We start from the raw sequence: 27313 nt of genomic DNA on the forward strand, positions 1-27313 counted from the left end.
GGACTTGGGGTTCCACTAAATCTAAATCACGGTGACAGGGGCAGAAAGTAAATTTGGAGAAAGTATCTGCTGTTTAATGATTTTTCTGCCATCATGTTGTTTTCTTCTTCACTATCACTAAATTTTGCTAGAATCAAATAAAAATAATAAACAAAACTATGATATAGCATTATGTACTTAATCGTTTTAAATGCATGGATCAAAATTTCATAATGATCTGCAAGGACAATTATGCCCCGAGGAGGCCCTTGAGCAGTTCTGATAACCACTGAGGGTCAAAGTGAAAAGTGTTCTTTGTCCTACATCCACAGCAGTCTTCTTAGAAACCAAAACCCCAGGGCCTCCCTGGTAGCACAGGAGTTAAGTCTCAGCACTATCACCACGACAGCCTGAGTTCGATCCCTGGCCACGAAGCTAATCCACATGGCGCAGAAGACCTCTGCTGCCTTGCCTGCTGCTCCCCTCAGCAGTGTATTTCAGTAGATCTGCCTGTTCTACTCCCCACTCTGTCTCTGGTAAATCCTCTTATTCCCTGCACCTCTGGCCTACACCCCAGTTTTTGTATGCATAAATAAATAAAAATAAACCTTAAAAAAACCAAAACCCCAACAGGGGACTGGGAGAAAATGTTGGGTGAAAATGTTTCAGAATCAGTAATGCAGCCTCCCATTGTCCGGGCCTACTGTTGTATGGGTAAAGCAGCTGGCCGCATAGAAACTGTAGCATGGGACCAGGCTGGAGTGAGCACCAAGTGTCACTGACTCTGCCTGCTTTATCTCAAATAAGTCATTTGACCTCTCCGGGGTCATCTTCTCATTCATTATGTGAGACCTATCCAACCCACCCAACAGAGCTGCAGTAAACATCAAGTGGAGTGACTGATATGGAAGGAGTCAAGTCATCAACCAACCGGGCGAAGTGTGAATGTCATCACTGACTCCCTTCCCCAGCCCATCCATGTCTTACTTGTCCTTCAAGGTCCAGGATCAATGTCACCTCCTCCTGAAGTATTTCTGATTCCCCAATCTGAAAGAACTTCTATCCTCCAAGCCTCTATTCATCTTATGGGTGTCTGTGTGTGTGCACATCTTATTCATATTTCCTACAAATTTCCATGTCTCTGGAAATCAGAATCTTTTATATACATCTGTCTTCCATGCACCCAAGACAGCCTAGCATACACCAGGTGCAAAATAGATTTCTACTCAAAATGAGTGTCAGGCACATAAGTGGATGAGTGAGTGGATAGAGACGGGTAGAACTGGAGACATGGATAAAGAGATTGGCAGATAGGGCTGAAGAAAGAATGAAGAGAGAAAGGAAGAGGGTCAAATGCAGGGGATGATGGATGGATGGCTGATGGTGTAAAGGGATGGAGAGGAATAGATGGTGGTGGGTGGGTTGCATGGATGGTTTGTGGGACAGTGTGACTGAAAAAGGCAGATAAAGGCATAGGCATGGATAGCTGGATTGATGGTGGAAGGATGGACAGAGCTTACATAAAATCTCTCACTGCTATAGGCGAAGCAAGATTTACATGCCGACAAGTACCTCAAATCTCTTCAACTGCACTTTCTGGAACTCTGTCTTGTTCTCCAGGTCACAGATGATGGCCTCCTGCCGGCTGACAATGGCTCGATCCACAGTGGACTTCTCTAGGTATTCGATGCGCATCTGAGCCACTTGGAGCTGGGGACAAACACAAGGGTTCCACTGGCCACCTGTTGGCTCTGAATCCCAGAACTGAGACACATGCAGAAGCCAGCCCCCAGCCCCGGCCCATGTGCATGGCCTCCTCAGGAGCTATATGTTAAAAGACAAGCAAGAGTGGCCAGGTTCCAACCTGAAGACTCCACACTGGCCCCCGCCCTGGATCTCAAGGGCTGGGGGGCAAGATTTCCTGTGCCTTCAACATCCAAATCAGGACTTTCAATCAGGGCTCCTTTTTTCCTCCAACCCCTGTTCTGCTGAAGGAGCTGATCTGTGGGTGGCAAGCTCCAGCCTCAAAGGACACAGTCCAGGGTGGGTTTAGGAGCTGAGCATATATATCAGGCTTCTAGGCCTGCTCCGTCATTTTTAGCTGGATGGTCCTGGGCAAGTTGATTCCCTTCCAGAGCCTCATTTCTTCATTTTATTATGAGGATTGAAGGGGATTAGATCCTGATACGTAATAAAGCCCAGTAAGTGGCCCCTGTTGGGATGATTTTTTTATGTTTCTTGTTACTTGGTGCCCATAGACATGTGCTTGAACCTGTCACTCTGATGGTCACTCTAAGTAGGCACGTGCCACAGTTCTAGAAGGGCTTGGAGAATCTCCTCAGAACAGCAACCTAGTAGGTAGTGAGGGAAATTCGAGGATGTTTGGAGAAATCATGATTTCAAGGGAAGATTTCACAGAAGATGATCATCTGTCTTGCACAGATCATCTCCTTTTTCCTCAGAGTCATTTCTCAAAGGGAGAAAACCCTGCACTGAATGGCTGGGGCGCCTCAGGCATGGGGCAGCTTTGGATGCTTAACAGGTACAGGAAAGAGTGAGCATGTGTGTCCATCTGCTCGTCTGCTGGGGCTGCCCTCACTTCATCAGGCATACCACTGAGGCTCCGTGAGTGACAGGCTCCAGGATTCAGCTGTGAGGCCCCAGAGGGAAGCTTTCTTTTCCTCCCCCACAATTTGGCAGCTCTCAGCACCTACTTGTTCTTGAAGCTGGTGCTTCTCCTTCTTGGTTTCCTCCAGCTGCAGCTGCAGTTCTTGGATCTGCCCAATGTCCGCGGCAGACTGGAAGACAAAACGCGCCACCCTGAGACCGCAGGCTCTGCTGGGAAACCACTGCTGGCATCCCTTCTTCCTGCACCCACAGAAGCCTGCGTCTCTCAGAGTCTTTGTGACAATAGCTGCCTTGAAAAGTTGCCTCTCACCTCTTCCCCAGCATTCTTCATCCCAGTGGTCTCTGAGTCACTCCTGTTAGATAAGTTAGTAGCTTAGGCCAACTGTCTAGCACCTTATTATATGCCCTTACAGCCCAGACAGAAATGGTCTGGCCAAGGCGCCGGGACCAGATCTTGAGGGAAGGAAACTATTCTGAGTGGAGAGTAACTGGGATTTCTAGTTCTAGAAACTGGCCTTGGCAGGCCACACAACCTCTCTATATTTCACTAACCCCGACTGTAAAACAGATTGAGATAGTCTCTGCTTAGCCCCTCTACACAGGGTTTGTTCGGAAATAAAATGAAACAGTGGAGAGTAAAGATCCCTGAAAAAAAAAAAATGCAGTCCCAAACTGTCAAGTGTGATTATCTCCGGAGAGGGATTCCAGAGGGCAGTACCTTCAGTGCTACACATCTATTTATTACTTAAGTGATTTATAATGGGCATATGGATACACTTCTTTCGTAGTTGAACAAATAAAGAAAATTCCATTATGAATACAAATAAGTGTGATAACAAATGCAGAAGTTGGCACAGACTACTTTTGTGGTGTCTGTTCTAATGTTGATGATATGATTATTTTTGTGATTATTATACCTTGTTGAGCAGAAACTCCCTCAGATTGCATCTCTGTAGGATGCATCTGAAGCCCAGCAGGAACCCACTGAGGCTCTCCTCTGGGATATGGTGTGCTCAGAAGACACTCCCTGTGTTCGCTGAGGAAGCTGGGCTCCCAGTACATCACAAATCTGTTCGGGCTCCTCTTGCATTCCTTAGCTCTACCCCAAAGCCTATCCTGCCCTCAGGCCTCCTCATTATCGCCAGGGTCCATTCCCTCCTCCACTTCTCTCATCCACCTCCCTAGCACAAGTGGCCATTTTCTCTCTTCCAACACAGATTTCACTGTTCAACAGTTTCTCCCTGAGTGCCTCTCCATGCCAGGCTCTGGGATTCAGCATCTGACCAGACGGGAGACCCTGTCATCACAGAGCTGATAGTCGAGGTGGCACCCTGGCTACTGCGCCCCTCCTGCTCTGTAAGTTTAAAGGTTTGCCAATGACTTCTACCACACATATAGAATAAATCCAAACTGGTCACAGCTTATGGGGTGACCCCCTCCTGCTCTGCTGGCTTCACTGAGCTCACCTCATGTCTTGCTCCCCTCTCTAGCCTCTCAAATGCACTCACAGGCCCTCTGTGCTTGCAGCACCCCTCTTCCTGGAACACTCCCTCACCCCCATCACTCCACTCCAACTAATTAATTCCTGCTCCTCATTCAGCTCTCCATCCACATGACACATTCTCAGGGAGGGCCTACCTGATCACCCACCTGAGTCAGGATTCTTAGCTCAGATTTAAGGCTCCTCTCTGCTCTGGGTGACAATGCATAAGACTTCTCAGCTCACTAAACTATAAGCTACGTGAAAGCAGGAATGGAATGTGCTTTCAATCAATGCAGTGGCCTTGGTATTTCACACAGTAGCTAACACACAGTGGGTATACAGCTAATATTGACTTAATTAACAGGTAGATGGAGAGGTGGGGGGATGGACAGGTGGATGAGTGGGTAAGTGGGTAGAGGCTGAATAGATACATAGGTGGTTGACAAAAGATGCACAGTGAATGGGTGGATCGAAGAGCAGATGAACAATGGAGGGATGAGTATTTTGATGGGCAGCTGGATGGGTATAAGGGTGGGTAGATAGAGAAATAAATCAAAATCTTTCCTGGTGGAGATGTCCTCCAGAGAGGCACAGGGCAGCTAAAAGTGATGTTCTCCTCTTTGAAGGCCACACAAATGCTCACAATTCCTACTTATCTTTGTGGCATTTATCCCTCCAAGGTCCTAAGAGCAGGGAATGGCTCAACCACATCACTCTCTCAGTATCTCTGTTACCTAACCCAAGGCTGCCAAGCTTTCTTCCTCTTAAGGGTGTTACCTGAGCAATGAGGTCCTTGTGCTTCTGCATGAGGTCATTCAGGTCATCCTGGTCCTCATCAATGCGCTTCAGGAGGTCCGCTCGCTCAAACTGCAGCCGGTACAGCTGCTCATCTACCTGGCGGGAGGCAGGACAGTGGTAGGTAAGGCAGGAGGGTAGCTGGGAGGGAGACAGTGGGGGGTTGATTAAGAACAAAGGGGGGGTTCCTGTAAATGGAGTGGACATCTAACTATAGGGGTGGCCACGGCATGTCAGATGCATGCCATGAGTATGACAGCTCTGTGTGAGTGTGAGTGTGTGTGTGTGTGTGTGTGTGAGACAGAGAGTGAGTGAGAGAGAGAGAGAGAGAGAGAGAGAATGGAGAGAGAGAGAGAATGTGTTTGTGGTAAGTTCCCCTTAATCTTATGCAAATAAAGTCTGGGACAAAGAGGCTAACAGGAATCTTTAAGACAAATTTTTGCCTATAAATTTCTAGCTACACCTAAACTTTAGGGCTTTACACATCAAGTATAAACATAAGCCAATGCTGTACACACAGGTGACTTAGTTTTCACCAACATAGTGTATTCATAATATAGGTTCATGTGTTACCATTCAGTGGTGAGCCCACTGCAGGCCCATAATAGATTGCTGGGCTCTTTCTAGTAGTGAACTTACTTGGGCACATGAGAGATGCTCTTATTTATATGTACAAGACTAGGTATGGAGTAGTCCAATTATAATGGCCAAGTTCTTTCTTATGGTAGTGGGTGCACAGTAGGACTGCAACAGATGTGTAAGAACCATTTACACAAGTGCGCATGCTCTGGACACATGAGAGAAAGTTGTGTTCCCATGTAGGGTGCTGAGCAAACAGTAGGTTCCTATGAGATGCAGCTCCCCAGTACTGAGCACACATTGGTAGGCTGCACTAGCTCAGAGGCTATGCTGGCCAGGTCTGCACAGCTCCAGGAAGGGACAAGTACCAGGCTTTTGTTCCGGGTCATGTTCTCCAGCTCACTGTGCATGCTCTCCAGGTCTGCAGTCAGAGCCTTCTGGGTCTTCAATGCATCCTCACACTTGGCTTCACTCTGTTCCAACTGGATCAAGCAGGAGGAGAAAAGGAGAGGACAGGGGAGGGGAGGGGAGGGGAGGGGAAGAGAAGAGAGGAGAGGAGAGGAGAGGAGAGGAGAGAGACCTTAAGGGAATGCCTCCTCAAATTGCCTTCCCCTCCAGCCCAGCTCCTCTGGGGCAACAGGACGATTTACAGGCAACTCTCATGTTTTCATAACCACTTCTCAGTCCACAACTGGGGCAAGCAAATATATATGCATTTGAGGCAGCTGGGTTCTGAGCCCATTCAAAATTGGACAGGTGGTACCCACCTCCACCCTGTGAATAGGCCACACCGCTCCAGTGTCAGGAGCTGGTTGTCAGTTCCATTCAATATTATTTGCTGATGCCCATACAGTGCCAGGCACAGGGCATGCGGGGAATAGTCAGCCTAGCCCCTGCCCCTGTGGGGGAGATGAGCAGGGATAGATAACAACATCCTCCCTGAGGGGCACGGGAAAGAGAAGCACTTGGGGCTTCTGGGATCTCAGGAGGGGGTCAGACGAGGCTTCCTGGAAGAGGTATTAAAGTCCAGTGGGCCTTGCTGAGAAGATCTTTCTTAAGCAGATTTCAGAGTCATGAACCTTTTAAACACTATGCAAAGTATTCTGAGCATTTTCTTGGGATCACAACTTTCCCTAGACCCACAAAGATTAAGAACCAGCAACATAAGCGTTTCTCTTTGTCATCCTTCTGACCACATGCACACAGTAGGTCTTTTTTCTTAGCCAAGTAAAGCCATCAAGATAGATGCAATCACCTACATGGCCCCCTGGAGAAGCCACATCCTTACACAAACCCCAAGTCCATTCTGCAATTGGCAGTTTCCCCTTGACTTCTGAAGCCTACAAGATCTGAGCACAGAACACCCTTAGAGATCACCTAAGGGAAACACTCGGGGCTTAGAGAGGGAAGATGCCTGACGGGCAGTCATGCAGTTACAAGGAGCAAAGGCATCCCAGGCATTGTCCAGACAAGCTCACACTCTCAACTGCTAGAACACTGCTCCTCCAAAGCAGCCAATGGCATTAAGGCTAGTGCCGACAGACAGGAGAAAGAAAAAAAGGCAGGCCTGAGACTACTGAAATGACTCACAGTCTCTGATGCCTGTGGCCCTGAGTGAGTAAGGACACCCCCTTGATCTCTAAAAGAAAAACAGTGGGTCCAAGGTGGAGGCCGCCCTGATGATAACAGACCAACCTCGGGGGTGAGGCAGGGAGTGGGTTTGTGGGTACAGTCCACCTGGATCATTTCCTTCCAAACTGGGCAGGGAACATCTTCTTCAGACTGTCCCATCTGCTCAGCCCAGCTGTTAGAATAATAATCACATCAAGGGAAGGCAGGGAGAGTGCGTGGAGGGACATTCATTGAAGATCTCCTGTCAAGCGCTAAAGGTTCTAGCTCTAGCTCGTGGGTTTTCCCTTTGCCCTCAAGCCATATCTGGGAGGTGGGCGCTGTCACTCTGCCCAGGCAGGGCAAAGCCAGCCCTTCCTCATGCAGGAGTCAGAGGTGTCACTAAGAAGCATGACCTCAAGGTAGAGGAGCCGAGGCAAGTTCTAAGTTAAGCTCTAAAGGATGCACAGGAGATGGCGCTGTGCAGATTTTGGAGAAGACTCCCCTGGGTAGAGGAAAGAACAAACACAAAGGCCCTGAGGAGGAACAGGAACAATCTAGATGCTGCAGCACAGGAAGATGGCCCGGTGTGGCTGGACAGAGAGGAACAGGGAGAGAGAGGGGGAGGTGATGCTGAGGAAGTGAGTGGGGCTCACGTTTGAGAGGCTCTGAGCCAGAATGCAATGTTTGGGCTTATTTCAGCCTGTAGGAGACCCACCGAAGGTTTCAAGGAGGTGGCACAGTCTCCCTTCGGCTGCTGGGCGGACAGGCTTCAGTGGACAAGGCTGGAAACAGGGTAGCCAGGAGGACGCGGCTGTGGTCCTCCAGGAAGATGGTGGTGAAGGTGTTCTGATCAGAGAGGAAGGGAGGAGAAGAGGGTGGAAGTGAAGAGAAAGGATCGGCTCTGCACAGCGGTGTGCAAAGAACAAAAGGTCTGGGCCGGCAGGAGCAGATGGGCCATCATGGGAGATGATGTCAGATAACTAATAGCGGGAGGAGGCATCACATGGGCCCCACCGCTAGGCCAAGCTGCTCGGCCCAGGGCCAGGAGGCAAGTCAGGGCCACTGTAACTCAACGGGGCAGAGCCAATATGATAACAGCAGTTCCCGTCTGCTGAGCAACTCCTTCGCGGAGGGTTTTTATCAGCAGGATGCTGCTGGTCTGCAGAGCCCCGGGAGAAAGAGGCTCTATTTTTATCCCCATTTTACAGATGGTATATGATGCATGATCCAGAAGTGCTCCTTCCTTTCCCCAGCCTCCCTGGAGCAAGCAGAGAGAGGGACAATTTATCCCCAGGCAGAGAGGAACACACATTGTGCACACAGTCAATGGAAACTGCCGTCGGCACTATTCTTAGCGCGCACTGGGTTAGAGATGGGATTATCTTGGCTCTGATGGTTTGGGCATTAATGGCCACACCTGCTACTATTGCTTGGGCACCATTTCCAGTGCCCTGTGCTGCATCTGCCTGACTTCATCACAGTGCCACGCACCTCCAGGAGAAGAGGGCCACCATGAGGAAAATAGTAAATGAAACTGAGGAGGGGAAGTGACTTGCCTGCGTCACACAGCTGGTCTGTGCATAAGCCAGGCTGGTCCAGCTACAGAAACCCAGCTCTTACCCATAGCCCCTCAAGGAAGGGCTTAAGGGATTAAAATAGAGTTCAGTTGGAGGGCCGTTACCTCAGGAACTTGGAGCTATAATGGAAGCCATTCAGGGGGCTGTAGAGTAAGAGGCAAATAAATCAGAAGAAACTGACAGAACTCAGAGTTCAACTAAAGGTAGTGGCACCAACATGTACCATTAATGGAACCTTCTAGAAACCATCTCAAAGAGAAGAAATTTACTTGCACTGGTACATGCTAAGTGCCAAATTTTACTGTGCATGGGAGTCAAGAGTCACTTAACCTGGGGGAGTCAGACCTGGGGGATCTGCCTCTCCCAGCAAGTCACTTAACAATGCCATGTGCCTATGAAGCTATCTGCAGCCACTGCAGCACAAGTTCGATCCCTGGCCAGGGAGATTACCCACATGGCACAGCAGACCTCTCCTGTTTCACCCGCTGCTCCCTTTAGCAGTGTATTTTGTGAATCTGCCTGTTCTGCTCCCTACCTTTGTCTCTGGTGAATCTTCTCCCCACCCCTGCACCTCTGGCCTATATCCCAGCTCTTGTATGCATAAATAAATAAATAAATAAATAAATAAATAAATAAATCTTTTAAAAAAATAAAAAAATTCCACGTGCATCCGTTTCCTCCTCATCTGTAAAATGGGTCTATGCACAAGAAATGAGTGAAAACCTGACAGTCCTGAGCATGGAGACTGGCATTGAGGAAATGCTAAGACAGTAACTGCTGCTGTTGGTTCCTTTCATTCTCTAACAGCCTGAGAAGTGGACACTTTGAACCCTTTTTAAGAGGTGAGGAAAATGAAGCAGAGGCCAAATGGGCTGTCAAGGTCACATAGCCAAAATGCAACAGAGCTGCAGCACTGACAATCTTAGGAGGAATGTCAGACTTCCGGCCAGCTGGGGCAAGTGGAATGCGGGTGCCGACCCCAGAGGCACACAAATCAAGCAGACCTAAATTTCATAGGATTTGTTGGGTGGGTGGGACCAGCAATTCTCCATTCCAACGCCTCCACTGGGCAAACTCCAGGCTGCTGCTGACAAGCCATCTTAATGCTGAGCTTTAAAGTTTTCAATTTATTACACTTTTGGGAGTGAGAAGAAATACAGGGCCATCTCGGGCTGATTTTCCATTATGGATGACCTGGTGTAAGAATAACTCACTGTGCATTATTTCCATATTGGGGCTGCTTGAGTGACGTTTTTATGAAGTCGGGTGGCAAGTCATGTTAAGGCCGACATCAGATCCTTCAGCGGCGTGACACTGCCCGCCACTGCTTTGAAAATGCCTGCCTGGGAAGAGCTTCAGGCAGACAGGCAGAGAGCAAGAGTGGGGCCGGGGGCAGCGGGTGACAAGAGACTCCTCGGGGAGGTTATTGAGTCTATTCTCCAGCCCGGCAGCTAAGGTGGCAATGAGGAACTGGAGGTGACAGCTGTCATCTCACACCTTTCAGCTCCAACTCACCATCACTCCCCCATGGAACAGCCCACTGGGGTTCATGTGGGAACATCACAACACATGTGGTGAGGTTGAGGTTGAGATAAAGCCCCCCAGGATTTCCATCTCCAGACCTAGGTTGGGGCTAGACACACAACAGGCTTCCAACAAGACAACAGCTTTGATTTTTGTAAAAGTTCCTGATTTTCTTTCTCTTCCAAATCTTGCTTCTTGTGAAATCAATACAATAATGCATAGGTATGTGGGTACCAAGCACCAAAGCCCTTTAGAGAGACAGGAAATTCATCTCCCCACAACCTGTTCAGTCATTTCAATCGTTCACTAAATAAACCCACCACCTTTTCCCTGAATCTGCTCCAATTCTGCAAAGCAAGCATCTGAAGTGTCATTTCCTTCTTAGTCCTTGAGTGAGGCTCCCTTTATGAAATGGACACTCATCTATTGTAGCTCACCCCAACACAGCAACAGGCAAGAACATGCTTCCATGACTTCCTCATAAAGTAAGGGTCTCTAAGCTTAGGTCTGGGGATCTGTGGTGAGAGCCTGACTCTTCAACCGTTGTGAGAGGGCCCTACGGATCCCTGCAACCTGGAGATCACAGGTGCAAGATGAAACGAGCACCATCTAGGACCAAAGGACTGCACATGCCCAGGGATACCACACACATAGATTAGAGGATGAGCTTTTGTTCTGCGCTAGGCATTGCTCTGCATGTTTTTACCAGAGGATGGGAAGGCGGGTTGCATTCTCCCAATATGGCATCTCATCTACCATGAGTTGGGACACTCGACATCACACACCATTGCATGACTATTAAAAGCAGACCTAGTGGTCACACAGAACTCAGTTCTAAGCCCAACTCCTCTATCTACAAACCAGTGACCTTGAATTAGTTACTTAGTCTAAGCTTCATTTTTCCTCTTCCATAAAAATGGAGGATTTAATGGTTTGCATTCATTGAGCAGGATTGCTAAGTACAGTTGTATTAGTTGTACACTGCACAAGTCTCAGGGATTCCAGGCACATAGATTGTGAGGATGAACTCTTTCTCCATGTCAAGCACAGCTCTGAACATTTTTCATGCATTAACTCATTTAACCTTCACAAGGACACACTGAAGAAGAATCAGTATATTTCTTTTTCTTCCTGGCTTCTTTCGCTGAGCATGATCCCTTCCAGCGCCATCCATGTTGCTGCAAATTGCATGTGTTTATCTTTTTTGAATGCTGAGTAATATTCCATGGTGTATATGTACCTCATTTCTTGATCCAGTCATCTATTTTTGGGCATTTGGGTTGTTTCCAAAGTTCAGCTATTGTAAATAGTACTACTATAAACATAGGGTGCAGGTGCTCTTTGGAATTGATGTTTCTGTGTCCTTTGGGTAAATACCTAGGGGTGGAATTGCTGGATCATATGGAAGCTCTATGTTGTATGGGGAATATAAAAATAAAATTAAAATTAAAAAAAGAAGAATCAGTATATTTCTGTTGTCACAGTTGAGAAAGCTGAGTATAGATAGGGCAGGTGACTTACTGCAGATCACACAAGTACTAAGTGGTAGAGCTAGATGTGAACCCAAGGCAGTCTGATGATCAAGTTTCCACTCTGAGCCATGCACTGCATCCCTTGTGCTCACCACAAATGCTCTATGTGGTAAATATTGCATTATGTCTGCCCGCATGTATTATCCCTTGCAAAACTTCCTTGCAAAAACTGTCCATCCCCCAAATGTTCGCCTGCCTAAGATGACAGCTGGCACTAAAGGAGCTGAGTCAAGAGGTGGAAAGGGACACATTATTGATGCCATGGTTGCCTGTACCTAGATTCAGCCAAACCTGAAAGCATTCTTAGCTTTGGATCTTTTCATATATTTTGGCCTATTACTTTGTTTTTACTGTTCAACAATTTGAGCTTGTTTGCTATTATTTGGAACCCAAGTACAAGACAAGTGATCAAGTTAGAGGAATTAAAACATACAGTGGCAGTCACAGAGTAAACACTCAAAACTATTGATGATAGTGTTTGTTGATGCTATGCTACCAAAAGTTGGAGTAAAATACTTCCATCCAAAAGCCTGTGATACAATAACAATCACTTATTGCTTACCTACCCTGTATATATCTACCTCTCCTGATAGGGAGATAAATGTCACCCCTTTCTAATTATTAAATTGGGGGAAGAGGAGGGAATGAAATTTCTTCAGGCACTGTGTGGACCACTTGATCTTCCTATCACTATAGCCCACACCAGCACAGCAAGGGAGGAACCGGCCATCATTTTACAAATGAGGAACCTGCAGCATGGGCAGGGAAAGTGACTTATCCAAGGTCAAATTCAAGTCCATGCAATTCCAAACCCATGCTGTTTCTCTAAACCCCCACAGTCCCCTCTGCACACAAGTCCTTTTCTATTGCTGAGTTCATCTCAGGCATTCTCTGCACAACACCCACCTTCTTTCATTCAGTGTGAGGGCAATTGAGATTCCTGTCACATATACATCAACCACAAACCGATGAATAGCATTACTTTCCTATGCGATGCCATCTGCCTGCTTTAAATACCTGGGTAAAATGTTTGCTTTGGACTTATTAAGCTACTAGATGAGTTGGCTAGACATATGGCATAAGGCAGGGAGAATAAAAATCCTGATATTTTAGCAAAGTGGTTAGAACCTGGATTTTGGAGTTTGATTGAACAACTCAGAGGATTTAAAAATACTGCATAGCAAATGCTATGGGGATGCGTGCTAAGAAATAGTGTCAGGCTAATCTCAACCCGTTCCAGCTTCAGGATCCAAACAGGGCACTCAGAAGTGCTAACCTTCAGTGGGAAGGCTTCTTCTAAAGGGAATCACCAACATATCAAACTATAGACAACACTGATATGGAACCAGCTTACAAATGCCCATTAAAAATGTCAGGCCAGAGCTACCTATGGTCTCATAGGCTCAGAAGTTTGAAGACAGTGACCCCATGGGGCAGTTTGTGTCTCTCTGTCCTTGATCTCAAGTTTGTTGGACATATATTAAACATTCTATAATTGCTTTTGGAGGACCATCAATTTATTGATGCATCTAAATGCTTTCTGAGTATGTATGGTTTCCATCTTCCTCAGTTATAATAATCATCTTTAGGAGTAGAATAATTAATCATAACTATCCTACAAATGCTTACCATTTATAGGTTAATTTGCAACATGAAACAGCTCTACAAAGTAAATAGGTAGTTTCATCCCCATTTTATAGAAGGGGAAATTGAAGTTCAGAGAATTTAGTTAACTTGTCAAGGTCACACAGCTAATGGATGGTGAATGGGCCAAGACCTGCACTGAGGTCTCTGAAATCTACAGCATTTTCCTATAAGCCCTGTCGCCTAGGCTTACCAACTGCCACATAAAGCAAGCCTAGCCTTCTTTTACTTGTTTTTTAATAAGAAATGGTGTCAGGCTGCTAATCTTAATGCATTCCAGCCTTGGCATCCCAACAGGGCACTCAGAAGTGCTAACCTTCAGCAGGAAGGCTTCCTCTTAAGGGAATCACCAACATCGCAAACTATAGACAACACTGATATGGAGCCAACCTACAAATGCACAACCTACAAATGCACACTATTTCTTTGAGGGTTCAAGGATCATTCCTAATTTTGTATTACAGGATTAAGGATTTTGATTGCAGATCACACAAAAATGTCCTTAAAAAACGTCCTTCTTGACTTCCCCTCTGGTGATGACAGAGTTGGAGCACACTGATGCTCTCCAAAGAGAAAAAGAAAGAAAATCTTAGACAAGCAAGATAAAGTACTCAAAAAAGGCCCTCCCCACCCCCATGTTATTTATGCCCCCCTTTTTTATTATATGCCAGCAACGTGAGCATATCCAGCATCTGAGTGCCTCCGTGTCTGTCTTCCTGCTAGAAGGCTGGCTCCTAGAGGACCACTGGGGTCTTGCTCACCTCTAGGTCCTCACATGTAGGCTTACCAACTGCCACATAATGGTAAGTATGCACATGTACTAAGAGAGCCAGGCAGTGACATCAGCTCAGCTCATTACTAACTCAGCATGATCAGGGGGGCTGCCTGAGTCTATAGCCTGAACTACCACCACATCTGCTACCTACAAAAGCCCCCAGCCTCCTCAGAGAGCCATCAGCTGCACAGTTGATCCCTGGCTCCTCCCAGGCACAGGTCTCTGACTCAGACACCAGACACCTGACACTAGCATAGGTGGGACCCATCCTGCAGAAGGAAATGACTTGGATAGCATAAGTGACCCCAGGCTTATTCAGCAACTCCCCAGTTCTTGAGTAGCTCTCTTGTCTTCCAAGCTAGAAGGAGGTCAATTCAGAATACACAAAGGAAGCCCAGTCAAGTCCTGGGTAGGGAATGCTCATGGTGTAGAGGGCATCCTGGGGAGATTTACCTTTAATAAGGGGGTTCTTTTGCTAAAAAGAAAATATACACACACAAGTTTGAAAAGCCCCAGGAAAGTTCAAACCTCCCTTACTTTACAAAAGGAAGCTCCCAAGTCCCCAAAGTAGAATTCAGCAGAGAATAGTTGAACATGGGTGGTGAGGAAGGGTTGGATTCCATGCGTGCCTTGACCGAACTCCAAGTAGGGCAGTCCTACTTGTGCCATGATACTTCATTTTACCAGAACATTCAGCTAAGCAGAATCCCTTTTGCCTGACCAAATGATTTTAAATTTGGATTCCAAGATATCTAAGATTGATCGGTTGAGTTGCTTTATAATTTAGGACTTCTATTTATGCAATGACACTTCTAAATGAGTATAACAGTAAGCCATAAAGTAGGAGATAATGTTTGCAACACACATAGCAAAAAGCTTATGTCCATAGTAGCCTACAAATCATGAAGGAAAATACCCAATAGAGAAATGAGCATATGACTTGAACAGGCAAAAGTTGCTATTTAAAAGGCTGTTTTTCCTTTGAGAAGGTAATCCACCTCTTTACTCATCAGGGAAATGCAAAGCGAACCACAAAAATACCTCTTCCCCTAGCATGGCTAAAATACAAACGACTGACAATACCAAGTGTTGACAAGGATGGGACAACGGTAGACTTCTCATATCCAGCTAGTGGAAACACACCTGTCTACAGAGACTTTGGGAAACCATTAGGTAGTGCCAACTATAGATGATTGCCAGCTTAGGATTTTTTTTTTTACTTTTAAGATTTTTCTGCTTACATTTTCAACTTTAAGAGCATGTGAAAGTAACATGCATTAAGTAGAAACTGTACTTCAATTTTTTAATTTTGATCTTTTGGTCTATGGTACCATGGTCCTCTCATCTGGTGCTGGGCAGTGGCAGCTCTCAGTCAGTCATGAGATCACCGGAGTAAACAACTGATACACAGGTCTCCGTGGTGGCCAAGAGCTATCACTAGTCTCAGCACTATCACCATAAGGCCTGAGTTACATCCCCAGCCAGGGAGCTGACCCACATGCATAGGAGACCTCTCCTGTCTCACCCGCTGATCCCCTTGGCAGTGTATTTCAGTAAATCCACTTGTTCTGCTCACCACTCTGTCTCTGTCCCCACTCTGCTCCCCACTCTGAATCCTCTCACCCCTGCACCTCTGGCCTGGCCTACACCCCAGTTCTTCTATACACACAAATTTTTTTTGTAATTACAAAAGCAGAAGGAGCTAATATGCTATAGTGTACTATATTTAGTGCTTTTGACTTTCTATATTTTCCACTTAGGAAGAACTTAGCAGGATGCAACCCCATGGTCAGTGGATGAAGATGTGTACAGTTAAAGATGCATGTGTGTTCCAGAGACAGCACACACCTGGCAAATCACCCTACAGAAATGCACGTCATCCTTGCCTCCAATAACAAAAAGTGTTCACAGTGGCCATTGTTATAATAAGCAAAATCTAGACACAACCCACATGCCCATTAATGGCAAATGGATAAACTGACATAGCCTCACAAAATGTCAAGGAGAATGAACCAAATATTGCAGACAACAACAGCAAGAGCTCTCATATGCATAAGTGGGGCAGGGGAGGGGGAAGCAAGCTACAAGGGCAGGGTAGGCAACTGATGAGAATTCCGCTCAGGAGCAACATGATCTTATCTAAGGCTCTGAAACAGGCACCTGGTTCATCTTCCTTTCCCCCAAATGTACCAGGTGCCTTTGGAGTACGGGCCTTCCTTGCTACAAATCTAGTCATCCCCAGAATGACTCAGTGCTTGAGACCTGGCTGCGGGAAGACCAGTCTCAAACCCATTTGCCTGAGACTTTCCTTGTTGTTAGATTGAAAGTCCTGTGTCCCGGGAGTGCCCTCAGACCAGCAGGAATCCAAATGGCCCTGATATCAGAAGGACAAGGTTCAAGTTCTAGCACACCTGAGTGACGGATACATCCTGCAACACGACAAGTCAAGCTCTCCCAAATGCCAGTGTCACAAAGCACAGAGAAAGCTGAGGATCTACAGGATCAGGAGGACTGAAGGCCAGCAGGGTTGCATCCTGGGCTGGATCCTGAACTAGGAGAAAATCTGCTATAAAGAGCATTAATGGACAAAGGGAAAAATTTGAATAGTCAGAGGTAAAGATCAGAGGTCAGCAAATTTTTCCTTCGCGGGCCAGAGAGTAAATATTTTAGGCTTTGCAAGTCAAGAGGCAAAATGGAAGGATATATAAAGGTCTCCATCTAATGGTTTTACAGATAGCCATTTAAAAACAAAGAAACAAAAAACATTCTTAGCTCACAGGCAGCAATAAAACAGGAAACAAACCAGAAAAAAAAAAAAATAAGCAGTGGGCTGATTAAGACTGGTTGCCTCAGTCTGCTGATGCCTGGATCAGAAAAGTGTTTCATCATGTTAGATTTTCTGATTTTGATTAGGATAAAGGGGCATCCTGTCTGTAGGTTGTTTTCAAATAATTCAGAAAATTAAATTTAGAGAGAGAATGATAAAATAAATGGGACAGGATGCTAAAAATTGATGCATCTAGGTGAGAGGGATAGAGGAAGTTTTGTAACTTTCTATAACTTTGAAATTCCTTCTAAATAATTTTTTTTTTTAATTCCCAGTCCCTCCGCCCCACTCTGATTTTGGGCGAGTTTCCTATATGCTGAGCTTCCTCCTCTATGACGTTATAAAGTGGGAATACTCATGGCTGCCTCCCATGGAGCCACTGCCATTCTGCACCCCCATCATTCCCCCGGCCCGGCTCATTCATGGGACACTTGCTAGATGCACACACTCCTGCACCAAAAGCCCAGCTCTGGTGGATTCACCACATTCAAGTGGGTGGGACGGGGGAGTTAGCTCAGGCTATCTAAGCACTTGGACCCATGCCTGGCACAACATAAACCCTGGGTGCTCACCATCCAGGTCATCATTACTAAAATGGCTGTCACCTGCTGGGTGGTTAGGCTGCTCTGGGGCCTGGTCCTCCACAGCTAAATGGTAACAGGTCAATGTGGGCAGATGCACAGAGGCCTCCTGGCCTATCAGGTAACCACACAGGTCTCCTGGCCTATCAGAGAACCAGCCCTTCCCTACTGCATTCATCACAGCACTGGTCATGTCAATTTGTGGGGGGACCAGGCCTGTGAAAACCATGCCTTTAACCAGTTCCAATTTGATCTTCATCTCTTATGGCAAGAGGTTATGTTAATATTGAATCAATTTGCTCCAATGCAATCTTTAATAAAAGAAAACTCTCTTCAAAGAAACACCCAGGCCACCTATTCTATGCTTCCTGGCTGGGGAGCCGTGTTCGGAAGTCCTCACTCACACAAAACACTCCCAGCAGGACCATCTTGCCAGAGCTTAGTCATTATTTTCAGTGTCTCAGGCAAGCATGGGTGACACCTGGTGACAAACATCCCCTCTGAGGGCACTGGGGAAGAATTGAGGGTTTTCAGTCTTCCCTGCACTAAAAAAGGGGGTGGCCGAGGTAACCATTCCTAGGAGTTCACTGTGCCGAAGATTCCCAGCCTAAGGGGCCTGCCTGAGGAGCCCACTGGGTGAGTGGAAGCTGAGCCAGAATCACCCAGGAGCACTCGGGGAGCACTCAGGGCTTCCAGAAGGGGTCTGAGAGCCCAGACACAGCAGGAAGCCAATAGGAGGGACGCTGGTGGCTCCCAGGAGTAGTTACTAAATTCTAGGTGTTGTAGTCAGCATCGTGGGTTCAAATCCCAGTTTAACCTCTCAGCACCTTTGGCACCTTGGACAAATCTGGAAGATAAATGAGCAAATGGACAAAGGGGTAGGTAATTGCCAGAGATTGAGATGTACCATTGGGGTACACCTGGGACTCTGGAGGAGAGAAGCTGGGCCTCTCCCAAGCCATGAGACGGCTCCCAGAGACAAGGTCCAACCCCTGGCTCATCAAATGACCAGATGTTCATCAGACAAAGAGGTGTCAAAGGGGAGAAATGAGACCCAGCAGTGGGCACAGCTCAGGCAAAGGTAGAGAAGTGGGACAGGCATGGGCACCCCAAGTGGTACTATGCTGCTGATTGGTGTAATAGGAGAGCTTCTTTAAAGTCAAATGGGGGCCTCCCTGGTGGTCTAGGAGTTAAATCTCAGCGCTACCACTGCTATAGCCTGAGTTCAATCCCCAGCCAGGGAGCTAAACGACACGGTGGAGCAGACCTTTCCTGTCTCACCTGCTCTTCCCCTCAGCAGTATATTTCCGTAGATCTGCCTGTTCTGCTCCTCACTCTGTCTCTGGTAAATCTTCTCACCCCCATATCTCTGTTCTGTACCCCAGTTCTTCTATGCAAAAATAAATAAAATTAAATAAAATAAAGTCAAATTGAGGAATCTGGACTGCATTCTGAGATTAGCAGAAGTCAGTAAAATATCCTGAACCCAAAGAGCCAGGACTGTAGTTAAATTTTCATATTCTTCCTCCAAAGATCAGGTAGCAGAAAGACTGCTTGGAAAAGATCAGAGATCAGAGACTTGAGAGAACTCCAAGTGGGAGATACAGGTGACATGTAATGTGGGGTGGGGGGAGAAAGGGTGGATTTATTTAGGGGGTACAATGACTGAGACTTTGGTAACAGCTTTGTTCTCAGCAGGAAGGGGTGAATACAGCTTCCAGCATAAATCAAGTATATAGCTAAAAAGCTTAGTGCAAACTCTTCTCTGTTTAACAGGAAGCAAATAACATATTTCCTTTGGGGAGGATACAAAGGTCAAAGGCATGAATCAAAGGAGAGAGAAAGAGAAAAGAAGCCCCCCTGGCCTAGAGCAGACATCATCTTCTACTTTCTCTCCTGAGCCAGGTGCCAGCATCTGCTACTCACAGATGTTATTTATGCACAGCGATTATCTCAATTATATATCTTGGTTGTTGGAACTGCTTCTGTTCTCCAGATTAGTTTGTTTCCAATGGAAACATTCCATGGGAATTAATTAGTAATTGGCTCCTAAAGAACAGGTGTCATTAGATCAACCCCACACATTGCCTAGTCTACCTGTTTCATGAGATCTTGGAGAATCATACATTCAGAGACCAAAGCCTCCAACAACTGACACCAGAATGTGGGACGGGGGAGCCCATGGGAAGCTGTCCATTTGAAAATTATAGTCATATCATTTTCAACTTAGAGAATTCTCTCAAATCCACGGTCTAGAATTCTTTTTATCAGTCTAGTAAGTTGGAAAAAAAATGCACCCTTGTAAGTGATAAAAAGGAGGCTGTGAGAGGCAGCGTGGTTTGCCCCAAATCATGTAACTAGTGAGCAGCAGAGGCAGGCTTTGACCTAAGGGCTTCTACCTTGCTCTGTTTTATCACCCAGGTCTTAAACCTCAGGTGTTCTCTGAGATGTAAGCAAAGCTCTCAAAGAAGGAAAACTGGGGAGAGTATCAAATAAGCCCTCGAGGCTGTCAACGGTGGGGAAATGGCAACAAGTGAAGACTGTCCTTATTGGAAGAATGCAGGGACTCTGCAGGATGGGTCTGCGGAAACTCTCCAAGCTGCTGTGGGTCTGGGATGCCGCACCTCAGTGCTTCTGCTGGGCCTGGAACACAGCCATTTTTCACCAGCTCTTCTGACCCCTACTTTCCCTGCTCAATAGCTCCCAGTCACCTTTGGAAGAAAGCTCAACCTCCTTAGCCAGACAAACTAGACCATTCTCGAGCTGGCAGCCTCCATATGGCTTAGTCTCTGCTCCGATCACCAACACTTTCTACCCCAGCAACCCCAAGCTGAAAGCCCCCTCTTGCCCTTTTGCTTCCTCCTAGAGAGGCCTCAGTGCCCCTCACCTAACCAGCCATTTGTTTTCATCTTTACAGAGACAGCTGAAGCCACCAGTTCCTTTTCCACGCTTCCTTGTAGGTTCAGTCCCCAATATCTTCCCCCCATGCGGAGCTCATCAGCCTGCTTGGCAGGGGTGTGCTCCAAGGCTGACCTCTCACCTGGACAGGGAACCTCTCAAGGGCAGGGACCTTGTGTTTTCTCCACATCCCTTGCCCCGTCCTCAGATTCACCCAAGAGGAGATCAAATCGATAGTTGCTGAATTCACTTAGTTCTCTGAGCGTTGCACTCAAACACCTTCCCTCCTCTGTGCCCTGGCAGGGTAAACCTTTCTATCTGGCCCTGCAGTTATTGAGCTCTAAAGACTGTGGGGTGCATGTGGGGGGGTGTGTGCAAGTGGCGGGTTTGATCTCATCTGTCCTTGAGAGGCTCCTGGGGCAGCAAGTGATGCCAGCACTCCACTTTAGGAGAAGGATTTGGGGAGGTCAAGTCCTTGTTGAAAGTCACAAAATAAGCATGTGCCAGGTCTGGTTCTATTGACTCAAAATTTAGTTTTAGATTGGTTGAACTAAGATCTGTCCTACTAACATAGCCTCACTGTCAGTTGGCACATCTGCAAAATGGATCTATTGGCACTGAAATTCAAAGGGCAATTGAGGGGTAATTGGGGCCCATGATTCTAAATGCTTGTCCTAAGACCTGCATCAGAACCCAAAGATGCCGCTTCTGGGTGCTAATCCAGAGTGAGTAAAAAAGAATATTTAGGGGCGGGAGCTATGAAACTGTGATTTTAAATGGTGCAGAAGTCCTCTGATGTGCAGAGTTTGGGGACCCTGAGACACCCAAGAAAAGCCTGGGATGTAGTAGGTGCTTGACAAATGTTAGCAGGGTCCAGATTACATAAACGAAGAAGCATGAGAACAAAACTGTTGGCATCCACAGCTTCCAGGCATACATTGTTGTGTGCCCTTGGGGATGTTACCCAGTTTCTCAGACCCTGCTTCCTCATTAGCAAAATGGATCAAAAATAGAAATACCCACTTTCTAGGGTATGGTGAGGGTTACATAATAATATGGAAGAACACAGCACTGCTGGCTTCCAGGCCATCTGCAAGTCCCACCAACTTCAAAACCACCTTAAGTTTGTCCCTCTTGCCACCTTGCCATGTCCATCTCCACTCAACCAGGTGACCACGTCCTCTGTCCTACAAGGTTTCACCAGCCTCCTTAAACATCCGCCCACCCCCTCCCTCAAGTCATTCTCCGCACAGGCAAGTGGTGCTATCAAAAGTGCATTGGATTATGTCAGGCTCTGCTTGCAATAAGCCAGTGACTTTGGCCACACTGAGACAACCTTCCAGGCCCTGAATATTCTGGGCCTTGTCAGATCCTTCTCCTCCCAGGGAGGCTGAACTGACCACCCAAGCTAAGCTTATTCTAAAACCCAGCTGTCTTCCTTTATTACCTGAATTAAGGTGCAGGGTATTTCCATTTATTTGCATTATAGTTGTTTGTATTCTTTTCCATCAGGTAAGTTTCACACTTATATTACTTATTTTTTTAAAGATTGATTTATACAAGAACTGAGGTACAGACCAGAGAGAGGCAGGAGGGTGAGAGAATTCACCAGGGACAGAGTGGGGAGCAGAACAGGCAGACGGACCCAAGACACTGCTGAGGGGAGCAGGGGCAAGGCAGGAGAGGTCTGCCACACCATGTGGGTTTCTCCCTGGCTGGCCAGGAATCAAACCTGTGTTGCAGAGGCTGCGGACAGCTTCACAGCACGGCGCTCAACCTGCTGTGCCACCGGGGAGGCCCCTTATATAACTTATTTTACCAACCATTATACACCTAGACTAGCATACCCCCGGACACACAGGAGACCTGCATAAATAATAATGAATGAGTGAATGAATGAATGATTCAACACCACACCCACACGTAAGGTACAGCCAGCAGCAAAGTACCTCCTTCCCCCCCTGCCTCTCCTCTGCTCTCCTGGTCCTGTCCCCAGAGCCTGCAGGTAAAGGACAAACACCACACATCAGAGAGGAGACACGGTGATGCCCAATGTCATCGCCGCTTTATTTGATTAGCTCCGACTCCAGCATCCGGGACACGTGTGCTGGGAGCCGAAGCGACTGTACCCTGACCTCTGGCCCACTAGATCCCATCCTTATAACCATTTCCATGACAACAGCACCAGAAAGCCAAGGCTGTGAATTCCCTTTGATAGGAGCCGGATGCAGAGACAGGGAAGAAGGACTTTCAGAAGAATGAAGCCCTTTGATTCAGCTCAAGGCGCCTTCATTAAATACTGCTATTTTCCAAGAACACACACTTTAACCCTGCAGAGGGAGATTTCTCATGAATACTAAAAAAAGAACAAGAAAGAAAGAAAACCAGAATGGTTTTTTTTTGCAGGAATGTTCACCTGCAGGGCGGGGGAGGAAGGCCTGGAGGCTGTGGCATCCCCATATTTGATGGGAGACAGGCAGAGGACGTGGTCCCTGGCCAGGGGGACGCACGACCCTCAGAGGCCTGGCTGCTGACCAAGCACACACGCTTCTCCCCCTACCTCAGGAAAGTCTAAAGGATCAGGGTCTCCCACCCACCTGGTCAGCCTGACAGACAGGAAGATCCAGGCGAAGGCAAAAGAACCCCCGGATTCCACACTTAGAATCATAAACCCTAGATTAAACCCTGGATTTGAAGCCCAGTTCCCCCATTCACCCCCTGGGTCACCTCTGGTGCTTTGCTGCCCACCTCTGGATGGGAGCAATACCACTCTCTCCCCCGGGGGCATCAGGAGGGCTGAATGGGGCTGCATTCATGCACAGGAGATTCCAGTTTTCTGATGACGTGGACATTAGTAGAGGAACTGACTGTCCTTGTTTGCCCGGATCAAGGGACTGTTAGCACCAAACCAGGGTAGTGCAGGACAGGTCACCCTAGAAGGGAGTGACTTGATGACGGAGATTGTAAAATTGTCAGGAGACAACTGTCTCTGGCATAACAGCATTGCATCTTTGGAGAGCGCTTTCCCCAAACCCAGAAGCCTGGCCTAATCGGGAGCAAGCAGAGAAACCCAGCTTGGGGGATGCTCTCCAGAACGCCTGACTGGTACTCCTCAAAACTGTCAATGTCATTAAATGACAAGGTCAGACTGAGAGGCTGTTCCAGACCAGAGGGGACCAGGTGACACAGATGTACTACCGTGTCCTGGATCCCGGAGCAGGGATAGGACATTAACGGAGAAGCTGGTGAAATCTGAATTTGGCTGTTTTTAAATCTCTTCTACTTTCAGATGATAATCTTGATTTGAAACTTTTCTTTTTACAGTTGGGAAATTGATCTCTGGATGGGGTTTCCACCACCTGGCACCAGACACTGCCGCCTCCCGCTGCCTTCCCAGGGACCTGCTGACTGTCATCACCTCCTCCAGAAGAAAGAGAGGAGCCCTGGGTTTGGAGTAGTGAGTATGGGCTCAAGGCTGGCTCTGCCTTTAACCTCTGTGTGACCTCGGGTGAAACCCTCACCTGCTCCAGTCCACCATGTCTTCATTTGCCAAAGGAGAAAGACAAGTTGACTGAAATCAACAGGAAGACATTTATTCAGTATTGATGATGTGCAACGGCCTGATGGGCATCATCAAAGATGAGTGACACATAGTCCTGCCCACAGAAGTGTATAGTTTTGTTCAGGAGTCAGTTCTGAAAGTGCAGATCATGAATCTGAGTTTTGGGGGGATATTCGGTAAGGATAAAGCAGTCCCTGGCCATGCAGCATGGCTGAGGCATGGATTTCTATCACAGCACAGATACCCAGAAGTGGAGGAGGAAGAGATGGTCATGTTCTGAGATGAAGAGGTGGAGGCAGGGAAAATGCCTTCCCTCTCCCCACACCTGCATTCATCAGGAATGGCTTGCCTGAGGAGATATGTAATGTCGGGTAGCACCAAGAGTACGCTCAGCTCAACACCCCAGCAGGACTCTGAGCCTCCCTACATACTTCCAGCTCCCCATGGAGATAGGTAGCAAGTCCTGAGTTCTTGCAAAGTCATTCTGTTCCAGGACCTCTCTCCCCCAGTTTCCCACCACCCTGCAGGAGAAGAGTTACTCACACTGCTCAGAACCTGCTGCCCCGGGTACTCTGTCTGCACCTGTCACGGCCTGCAATAACGACACTTCTGCCAAAGCCCTCGTCCAGGCTGGCTCACCTCCTAGAGCCTCCTGTCAGCCAGGGATGGTGGGGCCCGAAGACCTGGGTTCAAGTCCTGCCTCTACCACTTTCTAGCTGTATGACTTTGGGGTGGGGGTTACCACCCCTCCTTGCCACCCAGTCACCTCACTTATGAAATAGAGATGATCATCCTCATCTCACTCCAGTTCTCTTGGAAACTCAATGCCACAACCTGCACAGAGGTATACGTGGCGGGGGCTCCAGAACGGAACAAGCAATGATCAATATCATCCCGTGATCAATATCACTAGCGCACTGACAGATGGTGAGGTAGCACTGCTTGGTATGGCTGCTGGGACTCGGAGTTGGCTTTGTGTGATTCATTCCATTACTATTAGTTTCATAACCAGATCTGTTGGTCATAACCCTCCCATACAAATACACACACACACACACGTGTGGGTGTGTGCAGCACTCAGTTATTCTGTCCCAGGGTCCTGCTCTGCCCAGGGCCTCAAAACTCCTGCTGCCTCAGCCCTCAAAAAGGAAATAGGACTCCTTACTCATATATAACCCCCCTCTCCTCACTGCCACCTTCATGTGGCCCATCCAGGCCCTCATTGGCCCATCTGCCTATAGACCTCCCTGCAGCGCCATGGCCACACCCAGACCTGGCAGGAAGAGCCTTTCTTTAGACTGTGGCATCCTCTCCAGTGCAGTCTTCAGGGAACCCCAAAACACCCACCTGGCTGTGCACTTTCTCCAGCTCCTCTTTGCTGACTGAAGTCTTGCTCTCTTCCATGGTCCCCAGAAGTTGCTGCACATCTGACAACAGTGCATGGGTCCGCCTGAGGTCCCTCCGGAGACGCTTCTCCACATCAAAGTCCCGATGGCCAATCTGAAAGCCAAGGAAAGGTTCTCATGAGCTAAGGCAGCACAGCAGGGTCTAAGTTCTCAGGAGCCAGACTTCCTAGGTTCACATCTTGCATCTGCCACTGGAGGATACTGTGTGACTTTGGAGAAGACCCTACTCCTCCTTGAGGCTCTGCTTCCTCATCTGCAAAACGGGAATGGCATGAGCTACCAGGGTGCTGTGATATGAAATATGTGCTCAGCTAATATAACATACATGTCAGGCGAGGCCTCTGCTGATGAAGACACGACAGCCCCCACCCCTGGAGGGCAGTGACTGGACAGGCGGGAGAGGGACTTTGAGGGCTTATTAATGTTATTAATCTGGGCACTGATTTTGTCAGCTTATGAAAATTCATTGAGCTATTAGGTGGGATATTCTGTGCTTCTTTGTGTGCATGTTACACTTCAGTAAATAGTATTTAAAACAGCCTTGCTTCCTTGGAAGATCTAAACCAAGTGATTTCTGTGCCTTAAGATGGTTCTCCTTGCTCGCTGAAGGACAGGTGGATGAGGTCATTTCCTACAGAGGGACCTTGCCAGAGGTAAGCACATTCCTTCACTGAGAATCCTGAATTTACAGGCCCTGAATTTAAAGGACAGTCACCAAGTGGCACCTGAAGAAGCCACATTCAGAACTGGCACCAGGAGGGGATCTTAAACTGACCATTTCTCGCAGCCAAGAATACAAGCTGATACTAAGCAAGGGAGGGGCAGAATTTATCAGGGGCCTGAGATGAAACACCCACAGCCCACAACCCCCCCAGAAACAGAGTGCTAACTTAGAATAGACAGTCCCCTTCTCAGACCCTTCAAGAGACCAGAGAAAGAGTGTGGTACCATTGATCAGATAGGGTATTTTAAAGAGAATAGGGTGCAGGTGTCTCAGCAGGGGGGCTCTGTTTCTACACACCTGGATATCAGGCCTCTCTGCCAAATGCAAACCATTTCCTGGGATGTTAGAATCTGTGGCATTCTAGAAAGGACTTGGAATTTGGAATGAGGTGGCCCAGGCTTTAAATCCTGGCTTACCATTTATTGGCAGGGGGAACTGGGGCAGAGTCACACCAGCTCTATGAACCTGCTTTTCCTTATCTAGAAGAGGTAACAAAAAAATCCCTGTGCTGTGTTGAGATAAGACAAGGATCAGATGTGAGAATGGATTGGAAAGCACTTTGTATGCTGTCAAGTGCTTCACAAATAAAAAGGATGATGAGTATTGTCTGATGACCTAAACAACCTCCCCTAGATTTTGCATCCTATTTCTCTACCACCTGTTTTGAACTCTTTGAAAGATGACTTGGCTCTTAGAATCCAGTGTCTTGTTCTCAGATGTATTGCTTTGTTAAGTTTAAAATACTGATATATATATACACACAGGTACAAACATGCAGTAATACTGGTATAGATAGAGCAATATCTATTACTATCTCTCTCTGTATACATACATATAATCTACCTAATGAGCTAAGCAGGGATGGGGCACCATGCCAGGCTCTTTGGCACATGTGACTGCATTTAACTCCTGTGACAATCGCTGAACTACAGACATCATTATTATCACCTATATAAAAGCAGTCATAGCTCACCCACATGGGGGCTTTATAAGCGTCAGATGTCATTCTAAGCACTTTATGGATATGGATACTCCTCGTCCTCATGGTGACCTGACGCACGCAGGGTTAGGATTCCCATTTTACAGGTGATGAAGCCGAAGCTTAGAGAGTGAAGAGGTTTGCCCATAAGCACACACCTATTAATAAGTGGCAGAATTAGGATATCACACCTAGCTTTTCTGACTGGG

The 27313-nt window shown here is 47.2% G+C and overlaps 1 protein-coding gene across 1 annotated transcript in view; it reads right to left on the reverse strand.

The window, feature by feature from the left end:
• Positions 1–27313, reverse strand: part of MYO18B (myosin XVIIIB) — a gene marked incomplete at both ends in the record, with an annotated part of 216639 nt that overhangs the window by 53005 nt on the left and 136321 nt on the right. Inside the window, 5 exons of the mRNA XM_084253221.1 lie at positions 1552–1689; positions 2694–2777; positions 4868–4984; positions 5833–5946; positions 25343–25495. Of these exons, the coding sequence (XP_084109347.1) occupies positions 1552–1689; positions 2694–2777; positions 4868–4984; positions 5833–5946; positions 25343–25495 (606 nt within the window). The remainder of the gene's footprint in view (positions 1–1551; positions 1690–2693; positions 2778–4867; positions 4985–5832; positions 5947–25342; positions 25496–27313) is intronic.

The sequence above is a fragment of the Talpa europaea genome (genome assembly GCF_964194135.1).
Source record: "Talpa europaea genome assembly, chromosome: 14".
In the NCBI taxonomy this organism is placed as follows: Eukaryota; Metazoa; Chordata; class Mammalia; order Eulipotyphla; family Talpidae; genus Talpa; species Talpa europaea.